The sequence below is a fragment of the Peromyscus californicus genome, unplaced genomic scaffold (genome assembly GCF_007827085.1).
Source record: "Peromyscus californicus insignis strain IS unplaced genomic scaffold, ASM782708v3 Scaffold_22__1_contigs__length_63687245, whole genome shotgun sequence".
In the NCBI taxonomy this organism is placed as follows: domain Eukaryota; kingdom Metazoa; phylum Chordata; class Mammalia; order Rodentia; family Cricetidae; genus Peromyscus; species Peromyscus californicus.
In genome coordinates this window covers 3,759,990-3,772,500 of record NW_026294525.1, presented here as the reverse complement: position 1 = coordinate 3,772,500, position 12,511 = coordinate 3,759,990, and the positions used below count along the sequence as shown (strand labels likewise).

The 12,511-nt window shown below is 50.9% G+C and overlaps 1 protein-coding gene across 6 annotated transcripts in view; it reads left to right on the top strand.

The window, feature by feature from the left end:
- The window catches only part of Rps6ka2 (ribosomal protein S6 kinase A2), a 263,912-nt gene that overhangs the window by 199,699 nt on the left and 51,702 nt on the right, over nt 1-12,511 (top strand). For all 6 annotated transcript variants that reach the window (XM_052750789.1, XM_052750791.1, XM_052750792.1 and 3 more), the window contains 3 exons: nt 2,741-2,847; nt 5,083-5,120; nt 6,728-6,870. In XM_052750789.1, the coding sequence (XP_052606749.1) occupies nt 2,741-2,847; nt 5,083-5,120; nt 6,728-6,870 (288 nt within the window). The remainder of the gene's footprint in view (nt 1-2,740; nt 2,848-5,082; nt 5,121-6,727; nt 6,871-12,511) is intronic.

The following is a 12,511-nucleotide window of genomic DNA, read 5'->3' as shown; positions in this document are numbered from 1 at the left end:
CAGGAAGGGAAGAGCATCCAGGGAGATGGGCGTGCGAGGTAGTATGTGTATGATGTGTGGTGTGGACATTGAATGTGTGTAACGTGTGGTGTAGTACAGGATGTGTGGTGTGTGATATTTGGTCAGTGTGATGGAAAGTGTGTGATATATGATGTCTTACAAATGTGTGGTAAATGTGTGTCAGTTTTCAAAAACTTGCACAAAACTAGCCATGGTTTTTAACCCAGGAAATTCAGGAAACTGAGGCAGGATTTTGACTTCACTATCAGCCTGAGCTATAGGGTAAGATCTGCACAGCTAACCTAACCAAGTTCGTGATGACATTTGGGGATGGCTGTATTTGATGGCGTCTCACTTACCATCCTTGGAAGGCACAGTTAACGCCATGTGAACCTCTCCTCTGGGCAGTGGTCCATCCCTGTGTGTTTGTGTTTAGGAGCATCTTGTCAGGTCTTTGCTCCCTGGGTGAGCTTCATTGGCTTCTAGCTGCAGAGTTAGTTTTGTGTACAAACACTTGAAGTAAGAATGCTCCAGAATCGTACTGTGAAGGTCCCATGTCCCTCATGAGTTGAGGAGCATTGAGCTATCTTTGTGGGATGGGGAAATCCAGAATGCTGTCCACAGCAACAACATTCTTGTCTTCTCCTTTGAATGATTCTGTAAGGCTCAGTACAAAGAATAAGAAGTCTGGCAGCATGCTGAGGGAATGCTCCTCACTTTTTTCCAACTTTTGATTTGCCCGTGACAGTGGTTTCCAAATCACCCCCTCCTTCCCTCTGCCTTTCCAGGTTTTCAGTAGATGTACCTTGCTTAAAACTCCAGATAGATAGGAGCTCAAGGTAGAGCATGTGGCCAGGTGAGAGAGGGCTCCTGGAGACTGTGAGCTGTTCTCCCTTCGTTTCCTGGAGGCCCTGCAGCAATGGCACATGTAGGGGAAATTCTGGGCTCTGCTGATGGGATCCTCTACTTCTTTTAGCTCAGAAAACCAGACCTTCTGTGTTCCTCTTTTGTTCAGCATCTAGTGAGGTAATCTGTAGCTGGGCTTCTTGACCAAAATGATTGGTAGAAGCTCTGGAGCTCCTCACAATGGGGCATGGGAGACCTATTATTGCAGAGGGATAAAGTGGCCACATCTGGGCATACGGGGTCTTGGGAGGTGGGTGGCAACTTGAAAAGCCTTTCCTGGCATTCTCTTCCTTCAGCAGAGCACTGGACAGCAGCCTGCTGTGTGTGACCACCATGCCTGCTTTCAAGGACTCACCTGTGGGCAGTGGATTAATAGTGGATTTGGGAACTATACAAGATGTACCCTGAGATTTGGAAAAGCAGAAAGAGATAATGGCTCTCTGTGTACTAAATGCATCCAGTCATAAAAGGGAACTCGGCTCATGGTGGGATTTAACTGTGCAAAACACTGGTTAATGCATCCAGAAAAGACACTGGCAAGAGGAGAGGTGCTAGCCACATGTGGGAAATAGAATAGAGGTGGAGGGGTGCTGGGGGGGTGGAGAGGATCCATAGTCCAGGGCTAGCTCCCAGGGGTCCCAGGGGTCCCAGGGGTCCCAGCTGGCACGTCACAGGACCCAAGACAGGTGTCCTTACTAGGAGCTGAGAGCACTTGGCTGGTGACATTCACCACACTGTCCCATAGCTCACTCATTTTAGCTCTGGTTCCATGCCACACTCAGTTTGCATGTGAGTTTTTTGTGTGTCTGCTTTCAAAGAAAATTCAGTGATAATATGAACTATAGTCTCTTCAACACGAATCTCGTGGTAAATGTGAAAGTGGTTTGCGAGGGCCCTGGGGGGATGGCCCTGTGAATGAGTACTTCCTGTGCAAGCATAAGGACCTGAGTTAGGATCTCTACCACCCATCGCCAAAGGCTGGCTCAGCAGCACGTTCCTGTCCTCTCGACACTGGAGAGCAGTTCCAGGGTATGGAATCAAGACATCCCAGGGCAAGCCAAGCCTAGCCAAATTGGTGAGATTTCCTGTCTCAAAACAAGAGGTGGAAAGTGTCCAAGGAAGACACCTGAGATGAACCTCTGGCCTCTGTGCACATATGTGTAAACACATCCATATGTGTGTGCATGTATATATATAAGATCATGTAAGGACTTGCCTTCCTGCTGATATGACTACAAGATATGAGCAGGACATGGCAAAGCAGTGTGAGCCAGTGTTCTGAAGGCCACTGGCTCCAAGGCGTCCCGATACTCTAACTGGCCTGGAATGCAGCACCAACTCCAACAATCACAGGCCCCTCTCCAACCAACACATTGTACTTGGCAGAATGCATCCCTCTGTGCAGACGGCAGGTGATCAGGCTGCCAGTTTGCACATCAGCCCAGGGGAAAGTCAGGAGAGGGAGAAAAGTGAAATTGGAGACCCATTTTCTGTAGTCCTTCAACCTCTACAAGTGTGGTTTGGTTATTTGAATTGTAACATCCATCATGAATTCACACCAGAGCATTCCTAATAAGATGGGAGCCCAGGTTGAACTGCAATCTGAGCAATTGTAGGGTAAGGGCGGGTTGGCGGTGGGATGAGGTTGCCCTCACAAGGCTGACCAAAATCAGCTCCATGAGAGCACAACCTCCAACCGTGAGGATGCTCCTGCCTTAGGAGTGGCAGGAGAGTGTCGTGGGAGAGCCAGGGTCACAGCCCTGGTTCCTTTGGGGAGTGCTTTGAAACAAGCACATGGGACAAGCTGAACCGTGGTCCTTTCCCAACCCTCTAGGTCATGTTCACTGAGGAGGATGTCAAGTTCTACCTGGCTGAGTTGGCCTTGGCTCTGGACCACCTTCACGGCCTGGGGATCATCTACAGGGATCTGAAGCCAGAGAAGTAAGAAGAAAGGCATTCACAGCCTACTCGGGCATCTGCTGCCAGCCCACGCCAGGGGCTGTTACCTAGGATTTGTTTCCCAAGTCCACTTCAACAGTGGGCTGGGCACAGTGTCATGTGGGTGGGTCCTGTGCTGGAGCTCTAAGAGGACTGAGCAGATGCCAGCTCCTCACCCTGCACAGGTGCTCAGCAAATGCAGGGCCTGTGTACCATGGTCGAAGTGCCCATGTGTGAGGCCAGGCATGTTCTTCAGCATACACAGGTGACCCGACAGGTGGGGCCTGAGACTGACGGCACATGTCCCTCCCCCGTCCAGCAGCTTTCGCCACCAAGAACCATGTCACACAAGACATTTGTCCCCATCCCCAGCCTCTCCGTCTCCTCCTCCTGTTGCCATTCAGGCTTGGGTACCTTCTAGCGACTGCCCTGAGTTCCAGGAACATGATCAGTTAGCCTCTTCTGAGATGGCTAACTAGGAGATGGGTCAGATTAGTTCTCTCGAGGGATCAGCTGTGGGATGGTGGCCAGGGTCCCCAGGTCAGTGTGTATTGGGGGCTGAGAATCTGTAATGTTTTCATTTCTAGAGTCATCTATTAATCTAGTCTCCATGAAGACAGGAACTACCCTGCAAAGTAATGGGGTTTAGGGTTCTGATGATCTTCATGCAGGGGCTGCGTGTGACATGTTCCCAGGGCTCATGCGAAGCTTATCACGAGTTTACCTCACATTAAGTAACACGGAGTTCATGAGCCTTATACAAATCTATGCCTACAGCTCTGACTCCTATGGAAGGCTTCTGTGTGGTCAGAGCCACTCTGGCACATCAAGGCCCTGGACCCCACTCACTCGGGAAGGCTGGGATGGTTCTTGAAGCTGAAGACAGTGACATTTAATTACGGGATAAAGACAAAGACTTTGTGGTCCAATTAGAATTATTTGGGAATGAATCTTAAAAGTTGCTCATTTCTGGGCAAAGATTCAGTGTGACCGAGAAGCAAAGATGAAAACATTTGCCTCTTTAATTATGACTTGTCATTTTAATTAATGTACCATAACCTTTTCCAGAAAACACTGGATATTCTTAAACCTGTGGCAAATAGTTTTAATGTTGTAAAAACACAGAGAGAAACATTTACCCTTCATGTGTGGCCGAGGGCACAGCTAGGTGACCACAGCAAGTTCAAGTGTCACGGACCCTCACCACTCCCATCACCAGAGTGCTTTGCAGCCTGCAGAGCTGTGGCTACCCCAGCTGCACTCTGCACGCCTCGCCCAGTCTTGGCAAACCCGTTCTTTATGGATGTGAAGCTTTATGAATTCCTTGCGTGAGTGGAAATCTAGGCTTGGGGCAGCTTCCCCACCCCTTGGGTGTCGTTCCCTTCCTCTCCAGCCACTTCCACATTTCTTTAGGGTGAATGGTAGCTCCGGGGATCTCATGGAGCAGGATTTATGACAGTCCTAGAACCAGGTAGAAATCCTGGAGCCCCGCGTCTCAGGGTGGCAGAGCCACTCAGCCAAGGGTGCAAGGGAGAGGAGCAGATGATGGGACGTTCCCATCATGGGACGTTCTCTACTTTTGTGGGATAACTAGGAAGAGCAAGGCCAAAGGTCTGCTCATGATGTGAAGGCTCACTGGGAAATAGGCCAGGAGCCCAGGGGCTTTGGTACTGCCAGGCTGGCCCCAGGTTCCATCACAGGATGAAGCCTCAGGCAGCCCAGAATCCCTTTGCTGAACCCCAGCTATGCGTGGCCCTCACCAGAGACCAGGATTGGTCCCAAGTGCTGAGGTCAGCCCCAAGAGAGTCTGAGATTCTGAGAAGAGGTTCTCTGGGCACCAAGGGTTCCCAGGGTCAGGGAATTTCCTCTGTAGAGGCTGTGGACATCTATGGGCCAGAACAGTCAAAGAACCCACTCTTCTGTATTTGGAAGGGGCCCAAGGGTTCCAATCTGATGACTCAAGAACACGCAGCCCTGCAGGCCCATGACCAGGCTCCTTGGTTCCCCTCCCCCAGGCTCATACCACACCCTTCTGTTCCATTCCTGAGCTGGCCCAGGCTACTGGACACAGACTGCCGTAAGAAAACCTACCCAGGATGCAGCCGTGTCAGAAGCTCAGGCATTGAGCAAGGGCCTCTCAGCTCCATGGGGCTTTTCTCTGACTCTGTGTGCCAGGGGACTGTGAGCGCTCTGTCTTTATTTCTCTCTCTGAAGTCTGTTTTCTTTCCTTTCTTTCAGTATCCTCCTGGATGAAGAGGGACATATTAAGATCACAGGTTGGTAAAATAATAATAATAATAATAATAATAATAATAATAATAATAATAATAATAATGATAATAATAATAATAATAGCCTTATCTCCCTTATCAGCCCTGATAAATTTGTGGACCACCTCCTAACAGCCCCCTGTCTCATCTCTGACCTGAGTGAAGTTTTGGTGCCCAAGTGCTGGCCTTCTGCATGTGTACACATAGCAGGGGGACCTCCGACTTCTGGAATACTTCCTCTGTTCCCCTAAAGACTCCTTCAGGCAGTGCTGGCCTCTCATGTGTGTGTGCTCACAGCAAGGGCACACTCAGACTTCTAGATCAACTCCTCTGTTCACCTGCCTAAGGCTCCTTCCAGGCTTTGCTCAGCATCACTGGGCCTTTAACTAGATGCCCTGAGCCCATGCTCCTCTGAGGCAGGCACAGGGCCGGTTCAGTGGCCCTAGCCTTGTCTCCTACAGCAGCAGCCCAGCTGCCTTTGTTTATATCCAAACCTTGCAGCATTGATATAATCAGCCCAGCTGCAAACAATGTGTACCCCAGCTTCCAGGGGCTTCCATCACTGCCCGTGTGTACCCCAGCTTCCAGGGGCTTCCATCACTGCCCGTGTGTACCCCAGCTTCCAGGGGCTTCCATCACTGCCCGTGTGTACCCCAGCTTCCAGTGGCTTCCATCACTGCCCGTGTGTACCCCAGCTTCCAGGGGCTTCCATCACTGCCCGTGTGTACCCCAGCTTCCAGTGGCTTCCATCACTGCCCGTGTGTACCCCAGCTTCCAGGGGCTTCCATCACTGCCCGTGTGTACCCCAGCTTCCAGTGGCTACTACAAGAAGTTATGAGAAACAGATGATTTATCGCTTTACTGTTTTGGAGCTGTTCGGTATCAAGACTGGCCCCTGGGGAGAATCCCTTGCCTTGAGTTCTTCAGCTCCCCATGGAGCCCCTCCCCCTGCAGTGCCAGCATCTGTGGTCTCTGGTTCTCGCCTCCACACAGAGTCTGAAGGTCATTTGGACTATCTGTTTAATACCCTGCCTCAGGATTTGCACTGTATGCCTACATGTCCCCTTCACACTACAAGATAATCTGTTCGCAGGTTCTAGACCATATTTGGGCACCATTGTCCTGCCCGTTGACTGGTCCTGGCCAGGTCTCCACATGTACTATAACCCAGAGTCCACTTGCCAAGGACCTGCTTCCCACTCGGGTGCCCTCCATGCTTCCTTTCCTCTTGCCTGCAAGAACTGCACCTCATTTTTCTCCATCTGGGCCCCTCAACCTGCAGTCACCCCGTGCTGATACATGGGAAAGGCTTTCTGGGAATTCATGTTCATTGCCAAGAAGTTAACCACTTCCTACTGTGACAAGGCACATGGTGTGGGGCTGGGGGGTGGGGGGGTAGGTATTTGAGGCTCTTTAAAAAATTCCCATCTTTGTAGATCTTAGCCTCTCAGGAACTTGCTGGGCTCTGGAAGCACATTAAGCCTGAATTAGGCAAAGTACACAAGGCCCTTTAGTCTCTGAGAGAAGCGATGTACATCATGGGATCTGTCTACATAGACATGGGACTGTGGCTCAGAGACTCAGGCAGTGCTGTGTGTTGTGCTTATGTTTAGATTTTGGCTTGAGCAAGGAGGCCATCGACCACGACAAGAGAGCCTATTCGTTCTGTGGGACTATCGAATACATGGCTCCTGAGGTGGTGAACCGGCGGGGACACACGCAGAGTGCTGACTGGTGGTCCTTTGGTGTGCTCATGGTGAGGCTGTGTCCCCTGGTTTACTCTGTAAAGGTGGCTGTTCCCCAGCTGAATTCCTCATCCCAGCTTGATCCAGAGACTGGAAACTGGAGAGGAATCAAGGCTTGAGAGGCCCTGGCTCCGCCTCTTACCTGCTCGGGAGGAGCAATGAATTTTAGAGCAGCCTTCCCCCGAGACTGTCCTGGTTCTTTCTTCTGAAAATGGCAGTGGGGTTCAGATGGGACCAGGCCTTCTTCATCATACTTAGCACCACAGATTGAACAAGAATGTGAAGACAGGCAGTGGCTTCTCTGTTAAACATATCTCTCTTACTTCAGATGAGACCCTTTTGCTTAGTTGTAAAATTTGGTATGCACCAAAGTGTTTATGGAACTAGCCAGTTTTATATTTGCATCTAGAAAGGGTACCCATTTTCCAATCTGGGCATGCTCCTCCCTTCCTCCTCTTCCCACCCCAGCAGGACAGCATGTTCATTGACCCTTCGCATCTCCCTGTAGGCCAGATTCTGTTGCTCTGGAATCTTTAAAAAATTCCCATCTTTGTAGATCTTAGCCTCAGGAACTTGCTGGGCTCTGGAAGCACATTAAGCCTGAATTATGCAAAGTTCACAAGGCCCAAAGTACACAAGGAATCTAACACCAATGACAATCAGGGTCACGGCATTTCCCAACATCTCTTAGTTTCTTCTTCTTCCCAGAAGAAGCTGGGACTATGAGACCCTCAGTAGGTGTGGTAAAAAGGCTCTCAACATGGTCCTGTGCATCCAAACATGCTCCTTTCATGGACACAGACACCTGTCATCCTCCACCCCTGTGGGACCCACAGTTCTGGTTCAGATTTGCCCCTGGGGATGTCTTGAAGCCTCAAGGAGCCATGGTCACCAATACTTGGTCCTCAGCTAGCCCCAAGGCTATGTAAAGCCGCTAACTTCTGGGGCCCTTCCAGCCAGCCAGCTGAGGAGAGGGTTTAACTCATAGTAGTAGGAGATAGACGCCCTCTTAATGAGGAGCAGAACCATATGTTCCCTTCCCTGTCAGATCTTAATGAAAGGTTGGTCATGGAGCATCACAATGTGTCACATCCCATGAAAGAATGGAGGGTGGCCATCATCAGCTCCTCTCTCTTGCACCTTAGGCTGGAGCTCGAGGCTGTGATACCCTGAAATCCAAGGCTCCAACATTTCTACCTCTTTTTAAGACTGTCACAAATTCTGCTCCATGAGATCCGAGGAGGTCCTGTCCACCCTGAAGAAACTGGGAAGTGGCTGCAGAGGGAGGAAGCAATACCCTGAGGGGTGGAAAGCTTACCGAATGCCATAGCCTTACCCTCTCCCAAGTTAGTGGTGCAGCGTGAGGAATGAATATCACAGAGGTGGCAATAATGCTGCGTATATTATTCAGACCCTGGAGGGCAGCGGCTAGAATATGGGTCTCTTCCCCTGAAGGCCACCAGCCAAGTCCTATGGTCCCAGGGTTGTCTCAAAGTGCCTTCCCCTACTGATTGAAAGGGTCTTTTTTGCACATACTAAAGAGACAGTTAACTTTGCTCTCTTCAAGGTGATTTCTGCACAGATAACTGTGCTCACACACAAGCACTGTTTTCCTTTATCCCCTGGCACAATGGTTTTCAACCTTCCTAATGTTGTGACCCTTTAATACAGTTCTTCATGTTAGGGTGACCCCCAACCATAACATTATTTCGTTGCTACTTCATAACCATAATTTTACTACTGCTATGAATCCTTATATGAATATCTGATATGTAGGATACCTGATATGAGACTCCTGTAGGGGTCTCACCCGTATGTTGAGAACCACTGTTCTGGCAGGGTGATGCATGCTTGCTGGTAGGAAAAAGGGGGATGGGGGGTGATGCTTCTTCCTTGGAGTCCTTCTCCCTTCCCTTCCTGCAGGCTTTTCTGGAAGGTCTGAAATCTCCTTTGCTGACTCTGGGCTGTAGGTCAGGCGTGGTCCTGTCCTTGCAGCCCCACACTCCTGGAAACCGCAGCCCCTTTGGGAGCGGGCTGTCCCTACTGCATGTCCAGGCTTCCCCTTGCCTCCAGCAGCTGTGGTGGTGGCAAACGGTCTACACAGCAGTGCTGCAGACAAACCTTGGTCCTGTGAAGGAGGTCATGGACTCCTGTGCTTTCTGGCAAGGCAGCTGATGGGGGGAGGGGTAAGAACAGGGGGCCAGGCAGGCTTCTGGTATTAAGTCCTCCCAGACAGCTTCCCCATATAGTCCTGGGCAAGAACTACCTCTGTGTACCTTTCCTGACCCCAGACTGTCCCTGGTTCCCTCTCTGCAGCTCCTCGGCACTCTTGGCATACTACATCTCTCTTCTGTCACTGTGAATGTTTGCAAACGTCCCCCAACTCAGATGTCATGTCACCTGCCCCAGACTCCCTGGCACAGGAGCCCTGCACTGAGTCTGGTTCCCAAGGACAATGGGAATACAGCGGTCCCACACACAGCATGCCTCACAATCTTTACCCTGCCTGGGTCTCCCCCTCTCCCAGAGTCTGCAAAGCTGATGCCGGGAGCTAGCTCCTGCTCCCAAAGGTGTGCTTACTGTAGTGGCTACCACAGGTACCCACCAGAACCATTGTGGTCTAGGTTCTCATACATAGAGGACAGTCTTCCTGAATGGCTCAGTCGTGGGATGGCATGATACTTGATTTCATTCATCAGTCTGACTGGGTAAAGTAATGTCTAGCACCTTAATGAGGCACACTTTGGCGTGTCTGTGAGGGCTTTTCTATAGACCCTGAGAGAAGAAGACTAAACCTGAATGTCGGCAGGAGCATCCATGGCCAGGGTCCAGGTCTGAATAAAAATGGAAAAATGTGCAGCAGCGTTCATCAGTCTGCATTTCCTGAGCCGACCCGTCGTGAACAGGCCCTGCCTACCACCATCCCTTCCCTACTGTGACGGTCACAGCCTTCTCAGCAGGAAAGACAGAACTGACCCTCCCTCCCGGCATGGCTCAGCAGCTTGTCCTGCTGCTGTGACAAAGTGCTTGACAACAGCAGCTATGGAAGCAAGAGTCAGTTGTGGGTCACCGTGTAAGGGTGACTGTCATGCTGGGGAAGGTGTGGCCGCTAGAATGGCCCTGATGGTGGTGGCTGGAGCTTTGGGGAGTTGGTCACATTGTACATGCAACCAGGAAATATCGAGGGGGGAATGCTGGTGCTCAGCTGGTTTTCTCCTCCTTCCTCTGAACAGGACCCCAACCCGTGAGATGGTGCCACCCACACTCAGGGGAGGGTCTTCCCTCCTCAGAGTCTCTCTCTGGAAACACCATTGTAGACATACCCAAAATTGTGTCTCCTAGAAATTTTTTTTTTTTTTTTGGTTTTTCGAGACAGGGTTTCTCTGTGTAGCTTTGCGCCTTTCCTGGAACTCACTTTGGAGACCAGGCTGGCCTCGAACTCACAGAGATCCGCCAGGCTCTGCCTCCCGAGTGCTGGGATTAAAGGCGTGCGCCACCACCGCCCGGCCCTAGAAAATTTTAAATCCAGTGAAGTTGACCATTGAGATTAACCATCATGTTCCTTTAATGGACATTTCACCACAGCTCAGAGAAAAGCAATTAATCGGCCTGAAGGTCCTTTCGTTTTAGTTAGAAGGACTCTGCATACCACGCCTTGGTACAGTTGGGAAAATGCTGTCAGGAATTCCAGCACCGACAGCTGGAATTTATTCACAAAGCATAAAGCAGGCACAGTGTCACCGGCCACAGTAAAAGACCACATGTCACTGGAGGGTTTCTGGGACACCCTCATCTGAAACTCCCGATCTCCAAGCACGACAGGACAGAAATGAAAATCAAGGCTCTGAGAAGAATGAGCAGCAGGTCCTAATACCCACATCCCCTGTTTCTGGCCCGACTGGTCACGTGATGACCAGCTTCTCTTAGGCTTGACTGTGGCAGCCTCAGCTTCCCAGTGCTTCCTTGGGTAACCTCAGAAGTTACTATCCAGTTCTCAGGTGCAAGTAGGACATGAGTGTGTTGTTACCTCACCTGCTCAAGAGACCGTTTGGGGACTGCTAATGTTTGTGAGGTGCTCTATAGTCAGGAATCCTGAGCCCCATGATGGAAATGAGGACTTAGGAAGCCTGAGCAGGCCTGACCTCTAAAGTGGCCTGGAGAGATGTGTGCTGTTCATAACTACGTAGACGGGGGACTGGCCCCCAAGTGATGCAAGAGCCTGTGTCCACATCTGAATGTTGAGCCATCTGTTGATTACAGAGCCTTAGGTCAGTGTAGATCACTATCTACAGCATATTGTGCCTGTTATTCAGAAATTCGGGAGGGCCCACGGCAATCATATGACACCAGAGCCAGCTGACTAAGACCTACTCAGAGTTCTGCCAACCATCCCAACCCTACTATACCCAGACCTTGGTCAAGGTGTCACAGTCTATTGGTCTCCACCAATCCCAGCTCTTCACTGCAGCTGGGGTTTGCTGCTGATACCAACTCTGCCTCAGCATAGGCTTTATTGCCTGGGTGATCTGTGGACTGTCAGAGAAAAGACCCAAGTGGATGCACTGGGGATGCCCTGTCCTGGGGTGAAGTGTGGTTGGGAACTGCTAGGTCAGCAACCCGGCCCCTGTGAGCCCAGGCCCCTCCCCGACACAGGAGCTCCTGTGGCCAGACACCCTACACTGGGTCTACTGCTATTTCAGGTCTCTGTGGCTTAGGAGAGTTTTCAGATCAAACTGTGGTTTCTTTTTAAGAATGTTGATCCACCAAGGGAATTTGGATGTAGACTCCTGTGAAGACCCCCCTTCCAGAGAATCTTCTCATGGCAACTACCAGGAGGCTGCAGGAGAAAGTGTGTTCACACCTTTCTCCAGCTGGCCACGACCTTGGGTTCCTCAGACTCCCTTGAGCCAAGACCACCTTAGCTAGCTACCCACCTCCTCAGACTAGACCTCCTCAGACTAGGTGCAGGCGGCACCAGTGCCCAGATCCATGGCAATTTAAACTGCTGACTTTGGAACCAGTTCCTGGGGTCTGAGGACTGCAGCTGGGGAGTACCGTTTGTCATCCTGGGAGCATCGTAAAGCTCATCAGTATCTCATGAAGCCACCTGGAGTGTCACCCATGCGTGTGTGCTTCCCGTGGGAGCCAAGGGAATCTTGGCTGCTGTCACTTCGCTCAAGAGCCGTGGTGGCTTCTAAAACCAGGGCACAGGTCTCATCGGGGGAAGCCGTGTACCAGGCCCCGAGCCGAGACATAAAGGACAGATATTTCCTGAGCATCACCCAGAAATGATCCCCTTTCTGCAGGCTCTTAGGGTCTGGAGATGAAGCCAGAGAGGCTTCCAAAGCAGAGGTCTCATCACTGTCACACATCATCAAGAAGAGGTACTTAGCGAGCATCGCTGTGTGCCCCTGTGTGGGTCTCTGCCATGCAGACCTAGAAATGAAGCACATGAAGGGAGAGAGGGAAAGCGGAGGAATGGGCAGAGAGCGTGGACTCTGTTACAGCCACCAGTGAAAGCCAGGAAGAAATCGCTAAATGGATGTTGCCACACATTGTTCTGGGGCGCCAATCAGCACCGAGGCACCCGGACAGGGAGGGGGGCTCCATTTCTGCAGTAAGGATTAAATGGCCGCAGGTGGGAAGAATCCT